At 41.3% G+C, this 17,657-nt stretch overlaps 1 protein-coding gene across 2 annotated transcripts in view; it reads left to right on the forward strand.

Moving 5' to 3' along the window:
- Nucleotides 1-17,657, forward strand: part of INSC (INSC spindle orientation adaptor protein) — a 149,943-nt gene that overhangs the window by 58,684 nt on the left and 73,602 nt on the right. For both annotated transcript variants that reach the window (XM_004369674.1, XM_012557223.1), the window contains 3 exons: nt 613-665; nt 1,974-2,097; nt 17,095-17,208. In XM_004369674.1, coding sequence (XP_004369731.1) covers nt 613-665; nt 1,974-2,097; nt 17,095-17,208 — 291 coding nt within the window. The remainder of the gene's footprint in view (nt 1-612; nt 666-1,973; nt 2,098-17,094; nt 17,209-17,657) is intronic.

Raw genomic sequence — 17,657 nt, forward strand, 5'->3', positions numbered from 1 at the left:
GAGTTCTTACATGTAAAACACTTAAAACTGTTGATTAAACATATTAGCTAGCGTTATTATCCTATCCTTATTTTATAGGTGAGGAAACAGAAGTTCAGACAGGCTTATTAACTTGCTCAAAGTTATACAGTGAATGGTATAGCAGGATTCAACCTAAGCCTTTCTGATTCTTAAGTCCATGTCTTTCAGTCTTTTTCTCAAAGCTCAAAGTCTGCAGTGAACCATTTAAAATCCCCTTATCATAATTTTTCTTTCCTTTGCCGTTCACATTTTACCTTAGTGCTTTACCCTTTGCTGAAACTTTTCCTTCCTCTGTTTTGCAGACAGTAAACTTCCATTCATTCTTTGAAGCCCAGCTCAGATGCCCCTTGCTCTTTGAAGCTTCCCAGATCCCAGAGCAGAACTGATTGCTCAGTTTTATTTACTTACTGTGTTTCCAAAGCAGCCGACAATGATCTCTTTTGCCACCCATATCACATGGTTATAGTTTATGTGTTGGTTCCCCCACGTCAGATTACATGATTCTTCAGCTTTATTCCCTAGAGTGTCCAGCACAGCAGTTGGTCAACAAATGCTTACTGAATTGGATAAAGTTGGTCTATTTTTCTACAGATTGAGAAGCTGCTAATGGAGAAATGCTCAGAGCTCTCAGCAGTCACAGAGAGGTAAGTCTGGACCTCAGTCTGCTGGACTATTCTGGGGCAGGGGAAGGGGCTGTCATCTTCTCCCTGTCTAGGGGAACCAGAGAGCGAGTGGGAATGGGGAGGTCTGGCAGAAATCTGCGAAGTTTCCTTTTGCTGACCTTCATCAGCGACTTTAAATGATTCCGTTGGGATTTTAAGGGCCCAATCCCTGGTGGCTCAGTGGTTAAGAGTTCAGCTGTTAACCAAAAGTTTGACAGTTCAAATCCACCAGCTGCTCCTTGGAAACCCTATGGAACAGTTCTCTGTCCTATAGGGTCGCTATGAGTCGAAATTGACTCAATGGCAACGGGTTTGGTTTGGGGTTTTTAGGGATAAGGTAGAAGATGAAGAAGAGGTAGGGCACAGGAAGAAAGATGATTTTTGTGAGGGTGGTAACAAGGAGAAGCTTTCCCACAGCTTTGGGAAGCCTCTCCAATTTCCAAAGTCAAGGCAAAGTCAAAGCAGACACTCAATCCTTATACACATACACATAGACACGTACATTTACTGACACTCACTTGCTCATACACAGATCTATAAACACACACTCACATAGTCACAGAAATACACTCATGCCCTCTTCTGCGTATTTTACACACATCAGTATACTTATGTTACGCTCAGACACATACACACGCTCAACAGCACATACAGACACCCAGGTCTGTGCTGACATTCCCTCACCCTTTCCCGGAAAAACGTGGAGCCCAGTATCCCAAAGGCCCTGTGGGGGTGTTTGGCCTCCTGGTATGGAGCATTCTCAGGCCACAAGGGTGAATTTGAGCCTGGTTCCCTATTTTTCCTGTCCAGGGAAGAAAATGCTCAAGGCTGCTTTCTGTAGATTGTAAACCACTAGTTTTTAAGGGCTCCTAGGCATTGCCATAGCCTTTAGGGTGAACACTGGCAAAACCTGGCACTCCAGCACCCCTCTTCTGCATCTTCCTGCCCCTCCATCCCTCCCACCGTTAACATCACTGAGAAGATAGACCTGGCTGCAATGCTGGCAGATTCCCCAGGGGGAAGACCAGAGCTATGGATTCAGCCACTAGCTGATGGCCTTTCTCCCCGGTGACGTGAACTGTCAGCCTTTGTCTCAGGTCAGCACTTTCCTGCCTAGTAAGGGGCCAGGGAACAAGCCATCTGTGGAATACTCTGTCTGATTCCCTGGAAGTTGATGTCTTCCCCCTAGGCCATTTTTACCACACCCCAGCTGGCGCAGACTCAGATTTGTCCCCTGCAATGGTTCTGGGAGACCCACTGGCTGCCCACCTCATGGTTTCTGCTCCCTAGATGCCTCCAAGTGGAAAATGAGCATGTCCTGAAGTCGATGAAGGCCTGCGTGAGTGAGACCCTGAGCACTCTGGGCCAGCATTTTGGCCAGTTGCTGGAGCTGGCCCTTACCCGGGAGGTGCAGGTCAGTGCAGGCTGGGCTGTGGAGAGGGATGCATGTATGGCCTCTTGGGGGGGTGGGTAGAGGGGCTGGGCCAGGCGGTTGCCTGGGGGAAATTGCTGAAGTGGCCGTTCTTGGAAGACATCCTCCTCAGACCACCAAAGCCAACTCCAGTACCCGGTAGACAAGACTATTTGAGCTGGGCATAGGCTTCTAGAGCATCTAGCTGAACTCTGCATTTTCCAGATGTGAAAACTGGGGTTCACAGAGGAAAGAAACTTACTTAAGGTCACACAGCAAGGCAATGGCAGAACCCAGCATCTCCCTATTTCTCTTTCAGGGTTGTTTCCTCCACGCTACTGTTTCTCTTTTGAGTGATTGTTCTAGCCCCCAGTGGGTGTTTTTTGTCTTGAAAGACTTAAGGCACCTGCAGAGAATAAGCCAATTGTGGAAATGCTGGCAAGGAAGAAGAATCTAGAAAGGTCATATAGTCCAGCCCCTGCTTCTAGGCAGGCTCCTGCCTGATTCCCAGGAAGAGTGTCTGTCTTAGTTACCTAGTACTGCAATAACAAAATGCCACCAAGTGGGTGGCTTTAAAGAACAGAAATTTATTGTCTCATAGTTCTGGAGGCTAAAAGTTCAAATTAGAGTCTTGGACCTGTTGATTGTTTCTATGGCTCTCTCTCCTGATTTCTGGTGACTGCCACAATCCTTGACATTCCTTTTCTGCTTATAGATGCATCTGCCTCCATTGTCACATAGCATCTCCCTCTCTGTGTGTCTCCCTTTATAAGACACCACTCAGAAGGGATTAGGTTTAGGACCCACCCTACTCTGGTATGACCTCATTAACATAACAAAAGAAAATCTCTATTTCCAAATGGTCATATTCACAGGTACAGGGGTTAGGACTTCAACATAACTTTTTTTGGGGACACAATTCAATCTATAACAGTGTCTGACAAATCTATTTGAAACTGTAGTTCACTGTGAGATCTTAGCCAAATTCCTTAATCTCTTGTACCTCATTTTCCTAATCTATAAATTGAGAAACAGTCCCCACAAGAAGCAAGAGGACTAAACAGACAACATATCAAAGGTGCTTAGCATATCATATGGGTTAAATACATGTTATTTCCCTCCTTTGCTCCTTCCTATTTTAAAAGCCTCTCAGAAAAGCATATTCCATAAGGTTTTCATTATGAGAGGTATTTACATGTTATATATAGTTACAGAAATATTGTGTTACATATTTTACATTCTTTTCCCACCACCAGATAAAAGCTTTCCAAAAATAACAAATCCCTTCCCATAACTCTTCTCTCTAAACTCAGACTCTCTACTGAGCCCAGTTTCTTTTCTCTCTTTCCTGAATGTCTGGCCAATTTTGCACAGGGTACAGCCTATTCTGGCCTGGCTCACCTGCTGGTCCTGCCTCCGTCCACACTCCTTGGTCCCATGGGGCCTGCACCCCATGTTACTGTGGCTCAGGCATTCTCACCCTCCCAGCCATAGAAGGGTCAGAGAAGGCTCCTCTCCCTGTCCTGAGACAAGGGGAAGGGAAGACCAAGGGCTGGGGCACTGGAGCAGGCACTTAGAGCTGACCATCACATACAGGGCAGGCAGTGGCTTAAGGTGGGGTCACTGTCCCAAACTGGACCATCAAGTCCCAGAAGGACCCAGTGGAATGAGGGGGCCAAAATGAGTGAAGAAACTGAGGGAGTGATGAGCAAGCAATATTGAAGTTACTGATGGGGTAAGGGGCCTGGAGAAATTTCTGAGCATGGGTATAGGTGCCAGCTGCTGCTTTTTATACCATTTTGTGTCCACTTGTCTGAAAGTACCAGGTTCAATTAAAAGAGCTGAAATGGAAGAGTTAAGTTGGACTATAAATGAAAGCCAGCTGGATTTGGGAGTAGTCATCAGCTCTTTCTACCCAAGGGGCAAATGAGTAGAGTGTCTTTTTGATGCTTTGAGACACAGAACCGTAGGAAAAGCTCCCTGGCACTTCCAGGAGCCAACCTGGGCCTTTCAGACTATGTATTTGATTTCCCACGCACTGGATCCATTCTGGTTTTTCCTCACCCTGATCTTCATCGGGGTGGAGCTCCGGATCCGATCCAATTGCTTCCACTTCCTTGGGTGCCTCTTGCCCTACCCCCAGGTCTGATCACCTGGGTCCTTCGTCTGGGCCTGGGAGCTGAGCTGAGTCACTCTCAGTGCTGTATTACTTCTGTTAGAATTTGGCCCCTGAAGCCCCCTCTTCCTTTTGTGGGGCAGCAGAGTTCTGTCATCCATTCCTCTGCAAGTTTGTTATCTTCCTGATAACCTCCCTTCCCCAGTGCTCTCTCCCTTCCCTCCCAGCATGCCCCATGGTGTCCCCTAAGCCCTCATGTAGCCTGAGCTTGCCATGCTTATAATATTTCTTGTCTGACCTTTAGCTTCCTTTTACATTAGAAAATTTCCATGCAGGACAGTGGTGACATAAAGAGGTAGATTGGCTGAAGGCAGTGTCATTGGTGTTCAGTGCTGTGTGTTTCCTAAACTGGCAGCTCTCCAAATACTGTTCCTTAGGATGCTAATGAAAATTATACCAGGATCCTGTATATTTGGAGTATCTTGACATAAATGAAATTAAACCAATTTCTTTGCATCAAAATTTCTCGTATGATGTGCCATTCTGCATTGCAAATCATCCAAAAGGTCGTCTCATGCTCCTGATATTCCTTGTCTGTCTGTTCGTGTCTATAAGGGAGGGATTTTGGGTTTCTTTTGTTTGTATACATGTCTCTAGTGACAAGAATAGTACATGACATAGAGTAGGTACTCAATAAAAAATTTATTTATGAATGAATAATAAGCAGTAAATTCCAAGCTTACATGATTACAGAACTTTTTTACTATTAAAGCATCTATTCATGTATTCTGGGATGCCAGTATTTCAGGCAATGCAATTTGGGAAACAGTCTTTTAGCACTAGGAACTAGGTAAGCTTTCAAGCAGAGGAGCAATCCTGTCCCCCTCCCCCAAATCATGAATGACGGAACAGTGCTTCTAACAAGGGTGGTGATTATCTAGCCCTACTCTGCACTGGTCTGCCCCCTGCTGGAACATCATGTCCAGTTCCAGGCCCCAGAGAGGTCCTTGACAATGTTAGTGCTCAGAGAAGGTTTCCAGGAGGATGGGAAGGGGACTGAAGATGAAGCTATATAAGGAATCGTTGGAAGCAGGGGGTGTTTAATCTAGGGGACTGACACTCTCCTATCTCCAAGAGGGAAGATAGACAAGAGGGCCAACAGAGTAAATCTACGAGGTATCCCATATAAAAAGAAGTTTATGAAGCCGTAGGGCTGGCCAGCAGTGGAAGGGGCTGCCTTAGGAACTCCCATCACTGAGAGGGGCAAGCCATGGCTGGGATGACATAGGCAGGAGATGGAGATTGACTGAATGACTTGTAAGGTTTCTTTCAATCTTGATCGTATGTAGTTCTATGAATCTGAGCATTGCGGCGTCTTGGATTGAAAACGGAGTTTGGAGGCATATTAGGGTGAAAACCCTTACGGTACAACTTACTGGTTATGCAAACTTGGAAAGTTACTTAACTTCTTCGTCACTCAGTTTCATTATCTCTACAATGGCTTGTTGTGAGGATTAAATGTGATAACACATGAGTAATTTGTGGTACATTCATGATTGTCTGAACTTCTCTATTCACTAGAACCCTGCTCTGTCTTAAGAGAAACCAACCACGAGCTTTGCTAAAGGAGCCTCCCAATCACCTAATTCATTGATAATTAAGATAATTTAACTGCTTGGTGGGAAAGGAAAAATTTAAGGCTTAGATGTTAGGAGCCACCAATTAGAAATTAATGAGCATTGATGATTAGTCTGTCTAGAAATGAAGGATTAGCATGGTGGGAGGTGAAGGGAGAAAACTTGATTTACAAAAACTGATTTACTTTAAGACGACTTCTAGGGTTCTCGCTATTGAATAAATTGACTCTCACTGTATCTTTGACTCCCTACTCAGCTTCAAGTGGATAGATGTTGTATTCATTCATCTACTCATTCAGTCAATCAATTTTTATTTTAGTTTTAAAATATCATCTTTGTTCTAATAAAACTGATTGGGGTATATAGCTTTGACTCTGTGGCTAGATGCTCTTGTTAAAACTTCATTTCACGACTAAATTACTTCTCCCTGTCCCAGTCAGAGGAAACACTGGTGAGCTACAGCGACTAACCAAAAGGTCAGGAGTTTGAATCCACCAGGTGCTCCTTGGAAGCTCTACGTGGCAGTTCTACTCTGTCCTACAGGGTCACTATGAGTCGGAATTGACTCGACAGCAATGGGTTTGGTTTTGGTTTTTGGTCCCAGTCAGAGCTGGACAACTTCAGGCCTCACCTGAGGGGCAAGCACCTAACCTGTGACAGAGGACAGACCAGAGGGACATTTCCTAAAAGAAGAGAGGAAGGGGCTAAGCTGAGCATACTGTTTCTTCTTCCAAACTCCCAGTCAGATAACTCACCTCTAGCCCTTCAGAAAGGAGCCCTGGTGATGCAGTTAAGAGCTTGGCTGCTAACTGAAATGTCTGTGGTTCAAACCCACCAGTGGCTCCATGGAAGAAAAGACCTGACGATCTGCTCCTATAAAGGTTACAGCCTAGGAAACCCTATGGGACAGTTCTACTCTGTCATACAGGGTCAGAGTCAACACAACAGCATACAAGCACTTCAGCGAGTGACTAAGAAGGGGTGGGGAGTGAGGCCAACAGAGATGGTGTTCCTGAAATCCTACCCATGGAAACAGGAGGAGTGGAGACTGAGTATTGTCCCTTAATACTCCACAATTCTTGTCCTATTATCTTAATTGGCCTTCTCCATTAGGCTTATGGTCTGGCAGGGGTGTGGCTGTGCCCCTTGGAGGGAGAGGAGAGGTCAGCAGTCTGTGAGACCCTTTTCCATCTTCATGAAGTCGTTCCCCCAGCAACAACCCCTACTCCTTTGTGGAAGGAGCCCTGGTGGCACAATGGTTAAGCATTCGGCTGCAAACCAAAAGGTTGGTGGGTTGAACCCACCCAGCAACTCTGTGGGAGAAAGACCTGGCCATCTGCTTCCATAAAAGATTACAGCCTAGAAAACCCAACTGGGCAGTTCTACTCCGTCACGTGGAGCCGCCACGAGTCAAAATTGAGTCGATGGCACCTAACAATAGCAACCAAAGCTCCTTTGTGGATCCTTCTGGAATCACAGTGGACAATTTAGGCTTTGTTCCCAGAAGGCTCTGAAATGACTCATAATATTATATTCATTAATTGACTTTAAGGATATTTTTCACCTAAGGCTCAAACTTTGCTTCCTGTTTTATTTCTCACTCTCAGATTTTGTTCAGCCATGTTGTCCAATATAAGTTATCAGAGGCCTGCAATGAGATTAACTGATAGTTTAAAGATAATTCAAATGTACTTACCAGATGAGAAATATAAATATGTGCAACATTTTAATATGACCCTCTATCCTATTTTAAAGTTTCATAGGGTAAAATAAAATAAAATATAACTAAACCTCCTCACCATTAGAAATAATTCAAAGTTCCAAATTCTTAGGTTAATACTGTTCTCTTCAGTTTTCTTATTCTGCTCACCTTAGCCAGAGGGTCTCATTCCAGTGTCTGGTTGGAGTTGGTTTTCCTTCAGCAGCTGCATTCTGGGCTGTCTCTATAGCACTGGAAGTGATTTCTTCAGTGCTTCACAGTTCATACTAGTCTTTCTCAACCACCCTTGAAAGGGTCCAGAGAGTTAATAAATCAGATATATAACATTATCACAGCACTACCCCTATATTCAGGAGCCCTGGTGGTGCAGTGGTTGAGCATTTGGCTGCTAACTGAAAGGTTGGTGGTTCGAACCCACCCATTGGCTCCACAGGAGAAAGACCTGGAGATGTGCTCCTGTAAAGATTCCAAAACCACCAAACCCATTGGCATCAGCCTAGGAAACACTATGGGGCAGTTCTACTCCGTCACATGGGGGTCACTCTGAGTCAAAATCAATTAGACAGCACCTAACAACAACAGCAACCCCTACATTCACAGAAAGGTAGCTCACAGAAAGCCAACCCTCGATCCCTAGGGCAGGGATTCCAGGCAACATTTTGTCCCAGGATCTGTAGTTAGGGTGGCCGGCCAAAGGCCTTACCAGACGCTCATCTGCATCAAAGAAAGAGGGTGGGTGGGGGATACTGGCTAGGTTAGAGTCCCGGCTGGATGTCAGTCAGTTTATTTCAGCTGCCTGAAGTCCACAAGGATTTGTGACCTTAAACTCACTGGGGGAAAGCATCCATTGTAGGTTCATTCTGGCACTATGTTTACCATATATGGGAGAAAAAAATGTCCTTTTTCTCAGAGAAGGGCGTCTGGTACATTTTCATCTTCTTTCAGAGTCAGGCTTTTACAGTGGTGGCAGCTCCTTCCCAGGGACTGGCTTGATTTGCCTTCTTTCCCTCCCAGCACATTCAAAACTTCTTAATTCCCACATCTCCTGTGAATGCTTTGTTTCTGCCACCCCAGGCTGAATTGCTTTGGGCTTCATGAAGTGACTTAAGGCATTCCGTTCCCCAGGTTCCCAAAGATTTCCCAGGAGCAATGCAAGCACATACAATTTTAAGGAATCAATTTCCAGATATTCAATTTTCATTCCTAAAATGGATCCTTAGAAATAATTCAATAATAATCTTTCTATTACTTTTGAAAAGAAAGGAATACTCTTCACCCATCCTATATCTTCTAGTGCACTACCCTGTCATGCACTTGGGGGGACTGGGGAATCAAACAAAGGAGAAGCCGTCATTAAAGATCCATAAAACCCTTAGGCTTCCAGGATTTCTTTCTGTTCTTTATACATATTTCTGTTGAGAGAGACATTAGAAATTTTATATTTTGCCCAGTGTAGGGATTTTCTGAATTCAGAGACATGGTTGTGTGTGTGTGTGTGTGTGTGTGTGTATGTGTGTGTGTGTGTGTATAGGTGTGTATAGGGGGTAGTTATGAACGTTTTCAATTTATCTGAACCCTTCCATCTCCATTATTCTCAAATGGTACATAGCTCTTGTGGAATATTCTCCATAGAGCAAAGCAGAGAGAACACTGGTGAGATACATTAAACACTAAAAAACAGCTTTTTGCACATTTTTAAATGCAAGCTATTCCTTTCAGCTATTTTTCATACTTATGCACGCATCTCTAGGATGTCATTAGCTAGAAAGAAAAGTGTCTTTGAAGAGCCAAAGACTCTAAAGGTTAGTGATTTCAATTCTTTTAAATGTAACTGGAATGTTTTCCAGAAAGACCAAATTTTTCAAGATGTATTGGATAAAATCCACATATAAAAGTTTTACATGATTTTTTTTGATATTTGGTGTACATTATTTAAGAAAGCAGTTAAAGACTATTTTGTCAAAATGTTTTATGAAATACTAATTCTTATTTCCTATTAACAAAAGATAAAATTAACTGCTGGCAGCTAGACTAATCAATTTTAGAAGTATTACCTTTTTATTTCTTTAAATACATAGAGACGTTTGATCTTGAGAGCTACTGAAATTAATTGAATCATTTCCGATTTTTTTATTCTCAGTTCTTATTTGATTATTCCCTAAAGCTGCACAGCTAAATTCAATACATATTCACAACTGTGTGCTGAAGGCATACTATTCCTTTTATCATATTCCTAGATTTATAATTAATCAACTTATAATTTTAGCTACATATTACTTTGCATTATTACAAATTCAGTTAATTATTTTATCTTGGTTTTATAATATGTAAAAATAAATCACTTTTTATTTTAGGTCTATATCATTTTAATATTGACAATTTGTAGCAATTGCCCATGGAAAATTAATTCCATAATTATTTGTCAGTGATTTTTAACATTTCTGGAAACACATATCAAAAAATATTTTTTAATTAAAAATGAAGTCAGGTCTTTATTGAGAGAAAGCAAGCCTGACTTGGCTGATTGGCTTGACTAAAAGGATTGTCTGCCAATTATATTTGCCAAAATACAGGGTGGATATTTTCCATAAGTAAGCTAAAACTGTAGCTTCAAGGTTTTGATAAAACATATTTGAGACACAAAAAATATTTTATTAAAAAATTTATTAGCAATGAAATTAATAATATTTTGATTTATCCAATTCTTTCTGAATAATCAGTATAACCCAAGGTGCTGTAAGTGAAAGAGTAATGGTTATAATTAATAGTCATTTGATAAGTCTTGGTAAAGAACTTTTGGAAGTCTTCCCAGAAACTGAGAAAGTGAATGAATGAGTTTAATGACTGGGTGACAAATGCTTTTGCAAGTCAAGTGGTTTCCAATTCTTTACTTTTACCAATTTAGAGGAGGACCAATTTAGAAGAGTTATCAACTGCCAAATCATTAAAAATAGTGTTTGATGATGGATTATGTATGATTATATAACTGAGAAGGTGTGCAAAGAGTTGAGCAACATAGTTATACAAATGTCTCCCATTCCCGTCTATGGATTTATGGGGAGATTTTTAGGGTTTACATTTAAAATACAAAATACAGTAATAATTCATATTCACTCATGGGCGCATGAATGAGTTAAAAAGGAAGTATAAAAAAGAGAAAAATCTCATTTATTTCATAAAGAGATATATTTACAATAGTTTAATTTTTATGATTTATAATTATTTACCAAAATTTGTAATCTATTTATATTGTTTTGACCAATTGTGCTGATAATAACTGTAGTAATAACTCAAATAAGATGAGATTTTTTTTTAACACTTGGAGCTTTAGAATCATAGGAAATAAAATAAAATTTCATGTTTCAATATACATACTTATGTATGATAAGGATGAGCAATAAAATACTTTAAAGCTTAAAAATGTATTACATTAAGATAAAATTCTGAGAGAATTGGATTTTGAGGGGGAATTGGATATAAACTCAAAGATTAAAAGAAAAGATACAAAATTTTTAAACATTAAAAAAGAAATTATTCATATACTTTTAAATGGATGTTGATGGTGCGAAATTGTTATGGTATTTAGATTCCATTGAATACTTCTGAAAGAGTGATGTAATGGCTTTATTTTATGGCAATATTTACAATCTGCTGGACATCACATCTTTTCCAGTTTTGTTCTTTAAATTAATGATGAAGAAACTTAGCTGTCAAATTAAAAATGTGCAGGTCATCGTGTATTTTTCAAAGTTCTTTTATGGCTAAATGATAAAAAAAACATGACATAAGATGTTGTTGTTAGGTGCTGTTGAGTCGGTTCCAATTCATAGCGACCTTATACACAACAGAATGAAACATTGCTTGGTCCTGCACCATCCTCACAATCATTGTTATGCTTGAGCCCATTGTTGCAGCCACTGTGTCAATCCATCTCATCTTCCTCTTTTTCAATGACCCTCTACTTTACCAAGTGTGATGTCCTTCTTCAGGGACTGGTCCCTTCTGATAACAGGTCCAAAGCACGTGAGCTGCAGTCTCACCATCCTTGCTTCTAGCTGTACTTCTTCCAAGACAGATTTGTTCCTTCTTCTGGCAGTCCATGGTATATTCGATATTCTTCGCCAACACCATAATTAAAAGGTGTCAACTCTTCTTCAGTCTTCCTTATTCATTGTCCAGCTTTCACATGCATATGAGGAATTGAGAATACCATGGCTTGGGTCAGGCATACATTAGTCCTTAAAGTGACAAGATACACAGGCATTTTTAGTTTTCTATCATGATAACTCTGTCCCTGACTAGTACTAGAGGATTGCTTAGGCCTAAGGCCACTGTCTTCTAGGGAAGGTTTCCTCCTAGTTTCTATACTTGCTGCATTTGAAGAATCACCCTTAGCAGATTCCTGAACCAAAGCAGCTATTGATGCTCTTGAAGCCTGGGCTTTTATGGGCCTAGTGAGGACCAGTCCCTCTGCCATGTGCTTCCTAGAACACTACCTTTTCACCTCTTTTGAATATTCCAGTCCTGAGTAGCATTTCTTTCTGTTGCATCTTTTTTTTTTTTTTTTTAGTAATGCACTATGCTTCCAATGTTCTATTTCCTTTTGTCAATCCTTTACTCAGGGAGATTCAACTGAATTTCTATCAGCTTAACCCACTTCTCATGTGGGTCTCTTTCTGTCTCTAACTTATAAAGTGAGTGTAACACTTAGCTGGATCTGAGTGCCCTCCCCACCCACCTTTTTGCTTCCCTTTGCTTTCTGGCACATTCTTTTGTTTTTCTAACAAACTCTACTAGATTATGAGATTTCCCTTATCAAGAGAGATGAAATCAGTTAAGTTCAGGGTCTGCCAAAAGCCTCTAGTTGTAAAAGATCTTGTCCACATTTACATCCCTAAATTTTATATTCCCATCCAGGAAGTATTTTTCCATCAGACCAGTAGCTAATCCAAGCTTGGATTCAATCTGTTATTAATTCATCTATCTCTTCTTCAGTACATCCAGTCTTTCTCTACCTTCCTTCAGAGTCCTAATTTATGATTTCTTTTCCTTTAGGACACAGATGATATATCTCTCTACTTCTAAAAACTTTCACCGGGAAACTTATCCAGTAATCCTTTGAATATTTCCTTCTTATCTCTTTAGTCTTTTCCTATGTTCTAGGACTCTGTTAATGCATAACAGACTACACCAACAACAACCTTTTTTTTTTTTTTTTAAAATATCTCTTGATTTTAAGGGTCAAGAATTTGTCAAGGCTTGGATGGGTGATTCTTATGTTCCATGCGGCATCAACAGAAGTTACTCAGTCGTATTCAGCTGGAAGACGGTCTTTGAAGTCCTAGACAGCTTCACTCATGTGTATGGTGCCTTGGAGGGGATGGGTGGATGCTGGCCTCAGCTGACAGTGTTGATCAGAGCTCTGGCAGGTGGTATCTCCAGCATTACGGTCTCAGGGTTATCAGACTTCTTATATGGCAGCTCAGGGATCCCGAAAGAGTGTTCCAAGAGGTCTGGGTGGAAGTTTCAAGGCTTCTGAAGACCTAGCTTTGAAAGAAGTCCTAGAACATCACTTCTGCCAAGTGCTGGTTTCTGTTGGTCAAGCAAGTCACTAAGGCCAATCCAGATTCAAGAGGAGGGGGATTAGAACCAACATCTCTATGAGAGAAGTAGCAAAGACTTTGTGGCCATCTTTAATCTACCACATTCTGTCAAATCTGCTCACATTTCACATAACCCCTTTGGCATACCTGGGCTGCTCCGTGTCTAACTATGGACTCTGTCTGAAGTTTTAGGAAGAGGCTTCGTATTATTTTCCTGACTTCTTCTGAGGAATTCATTTCAGGCTGCTCTTTGAGAGTTACCTCTCTTCTTCGGATAGATTTCATCAGGCCACAGTCACTCTTTCTATACAGAAGCATTTAAAAATAGAACCTCCTTTTCTAATTCATTATTTAGAGTAGTTAAACTGTGTGCATCTCCTTAATCCTTTTTCACCCCTTTCTCTTGGTTTTCAAGATCTTTTTTTTTTGGTTGTTGTTGTTTTGTTTTGTTTCATATCTGCCTAGTCTTTTAAGAAAATATTTCTGTCATTCAGCCTAATTAGTCTGTCTTCATTCTTTCAGCACTCTCCTCATAATACAGAGTAAAGCATATTTTGGAAACCTCTCCAATTCCTCCTTGATTTTCTGAACAAACTGGATTTTTAGAGACTGTGTTAATTTGAAGCAGACACCAAGATAGAATTAGGTAGGAAGTACCTGTGAAGGATAAAGGGAAGGAAGCAGGAGTAGGCATGGGGAGTCATGATGTAGGTCTGACATCAGAGAAAGAAAAGGGGGAAGGAAGAAGAATTGAGTAGGAAGAGACCCAGATTGAAGCACAGTTCTAGGAGAGTTTTGGCCAGGCTGACAGGGAATTTTCAAGCCAAAATCACCCTTTAGTGGAGTCCCCTGTCCCATAGCCATGGGCTTGCAGTATTACCCCTGCTGTGCTCAGTCACAGTTGAGGTTAGTTTAGGGGAAGTATGGTCTTGGCAAGAACACAGTGGTGGGCCCAGAGGGGCAACAGAAGGAGCTCTGGCTGCCGTGAGATAGAGTTTGTAGATGCTAATGGGAAGCCAGAGTGGAGAACCGCTATCCTGTTTGGAGAGAGTTGCTAAAGAGGCTGGATGGTCTAATATTAGCAGATAATTGCAAAAGACACTGGCTTTGAATTGTTTAATGTAATACTAATTTGCTTCAAGTACAAACACTAATCAGGAATATTAGGTAATTATCATTTAGGTACAGGACCCCAATATACGAAATCTGCATTTTCATGTAAGTATTAGTATCACATGTGTATCTGCTTACGATAATGCAGAGGAAGGATTCTAAGAAATCTGTTCATTACAGAGATGTGTAGTGACAAATCTCAGTGCTTGTGTGAGGCTCCCATCTCCACTAGCCCAGGTGAGATCCTGTTTATACTGAAGGAGATGGATTCACTGATCTTTGAAAACAAGAGTCAGGCTCCAACTCTGCCCTGTACCACATATGTGACCTCGGCCAACTTTCTGTGTCTCAGTTTCCTCAACGGTGAAATGAGATTTGGACAAAAGATTTTCTGTGGGTCCTTTCATCTCTGATGTATTGTGATATTTAGGGCCTTGAAGCTTTAAATTCAGCCTTTCATCTCATATCTTCTCAAATGTATACTTGTGGAAAAGATGCTTACAACTTTTCTTTGTCAGAGCTCTGATTCACTGAGACATATCTGAGGTGTAATTACTGTATATATGTACTGTATATACTGTATATATGTGTACAGAAATTAACATGAAATTATTCTCAGACATAAATGGTCTAATATTAGCAGATGATTGCAAAAGACATTGGGTTTGAATTGTTTAATGTAATGCTAATTTACTGCAAGTACAAACACTAATCAGGAACATTAGGTAATTATCATTTAGGTACAGGACCCCAATATATGAAATCTGCATTTTCATGTAAGTATTAGCATCACATGTGTATCTGCTTATGGTAATGCTGGGGAAGGATTCTAAGAAATCTGTCCATTACAGAGAAGTGTAGTGACAAATCTTGGTTATTCATTTTACCTTTTGTTGAATCCCTTACAAGAGGCATCTATCAAATCTTAGGGAATAATTTTTATATTTCAAGTAGTTTGATTAAATGAGACTTAGGGAGTTTATTTCAGTTACCCAAGATCAGAAAATAATAGCTGCTGATAATTTTATTTTGCTTCCATGTGGCTGGTATTTTTCTAAGACCTTTACATATGTTGGCAACCATAAAAGATGGACAAGACCATCTTAAAAGATAGACACTGTCATTTCCACCATTTACAGATGAGGAAACTGAGACATAGAAAGATACTTGCTTAAGTTACTTATTCTAGGGCACATAAAAGTGGGAGATCCAGGATTTGAACCCAGGCATTCTGGATCCAGAATACATACTTTTAACCAGCGTTGATATAAGTAATCTCAATTCTGTTTGTATGTTCCTCCTTTTATCATCAATAGTGTGTTAAAAGTAAAGCAGGACTAAATCTCCTGATTTCCTTTCTAGTGTCTTTTCCATAACACTGGAGTTAATTAAAATTAAGTCAGTTTTAATGACTTTATATAAACATGGCAAATGAAACTGCACAGGTGGCTGTTCAGAGCACCCAGCCCTGGAGGTCTTACTATCTTGCATGATGCTCTCAAAGGCAGCTTTTCCCAATCTATATCTCTAGGCCTCCCTGGAGAAATTTGAGCAACAGGCATTAATTAGCAGGTAGGAATCATTTATGATCAATGAGTCACATGTTCCAAAGAAAAGGGCTGGTTATGAAGTGGTTTCAAGAGACATGAAAAGCTTTTTCCCAGAAATAAGCCAAACTCTTCCAGGAATAATTGTTATATTTTATATTTGTTAATGAATCTCACATTGGCTTTCCTGGGCCTCCCTGGGTCCTCCGTTCAGTCATTCCCAGCCACTCTTACAACCAGCCTTAGATCCCTCAGCTTCAATCAGTGTGGCATTCATCACTGAGTTACCCACTCTTTGACAGGATTCCCAGGGTTGCTATTCTGGCCTGGCTATACAACCAATACAGGAGCCCTGGTGGCGCAGTGTATTAAGAGTTCAGGCTATAACCAAAAGGTTGGCAGTTCAAATCCACCAGCTGCTCCTTGGAAACCCCATGGGACAGTTTGAATCTGTCCTATAGGGTCGCTATGAGTTGGAATCGACTCAACGGCAACAGGTTATACACCCAATGAGGAGCCCTGGTGGTGCAGTGGTTAAAGTGCTTGGCTGCTAACCAAAGGGTTGGCGGTTCGAACCCACCAGCCTCTCTATGGAAGAAAGACATGGCAGTTGGCTTCTGTAAAGATTTACAGCCTTGGAAACACTATGGAACAATTCTACTCTGTCCTATAGAGTTGCTATGAGTCGGAATCAACTCTTTGGCCCTGGATTTGGTTTGGTTTTTTGGAATACAACCAACACAAATGTCCTCCAGTTAGTAAGCTCCTGCAGAGTGCTTCTTTTGACTCAACTCTTGAACCTATTAGCCCAACTGGAATTCACCATTGGCTAATAACCATCTAAAATGAGCAAATTCTTTGGTTATATATGTAGCAACTCATTGGTTTTCAACCGATGGATTGTTTATTTAACCTACGGTTTCTATTCTCATTAGGAGTCAGTAGCACAACAAAATGGTATTTGCTATTTGCTGAGCCCATCAATGTTGAAAAGTGATTTTCCAACTAACTGAAGCAGGGAAAATGTCTTGTCTGTGCCTCAGGGTTTTGAAATTGTCCCATATTTCTGAAAGGTAGTTCAGACCTCACCCTGACTTTCCCTAAGGAGCGCAGAACCTCATTGTACCCTCACAGTGGCGCTGGGGATGGGGCAGGATTATACATTCCACAGGGCAATTAGGGGCCAACTGGTATTCCTCAATGCAAGATGAGCAGAGAGTATATGGGGGTGAATAACCAGCAGATCTGTGCTCTTTTTTCTTAGGCACTGGTAAGGAAAATTGATGCTTCGGACAATATCTACACTACGGAGTCCACCACAGGGAACCTTTTCAGCCTGACACAGGAGGGGGCACCCTTGTGCCGCATAATAGCCAAGGTGAGCTTCACGATTAGGGGCCAAAATGGCAGTTTTGGGGAGAGTGACAAGAAGCTTGTTCAGTGGGAACACCTGGTTCAGGAGGTCTGTAACTGCTGTAGCATTAGTTTGCTGTGTGACCTTGGGAGAGTCACCTCCCTTCTCTGGGCATTGTTGTCTCCATTTTTAATAGGTGACTAGCCCCTCTGATTTAATTTCCCATTCAAGACAAAAAGCTGGTGCCCCCAGAGTCTCTATTAGCTTTCCTCATGTGGTATCTTATAAATGTCAACTCCTCCTTCCCCATTGGAGCCCTGGTGGCACAGTGGTTAAAAGCTCGGCTGCTAAACAAAAGGTCAACAGTTTGAATCCACTAGCCACTCCTTGGAAACCCTATGGTGCAGTTCTACTTGGTCCTATAGGGTTGCTATGAGTCGGAATTGACTTGATGGCAGCGGGTTTCCCCATTA

The sequence above is a fragment of the Trichechus manatus genome, unplaced genomic scaffold (genome assembly GCF_000243295.1).
Source record: "Trichechus manatus latirostris isolate Lorelei unplaced genomic scaffold, TriManLat1.0 scaffold00006, whole genome shotgun sequence".
In the NCBI taxonomy this organism is placed as follows: Eukaryota; Metazoa; Chordata; class Mammalia; order Sirenia; family Trichechidae; genus Trichechus; species Trichechus manatus.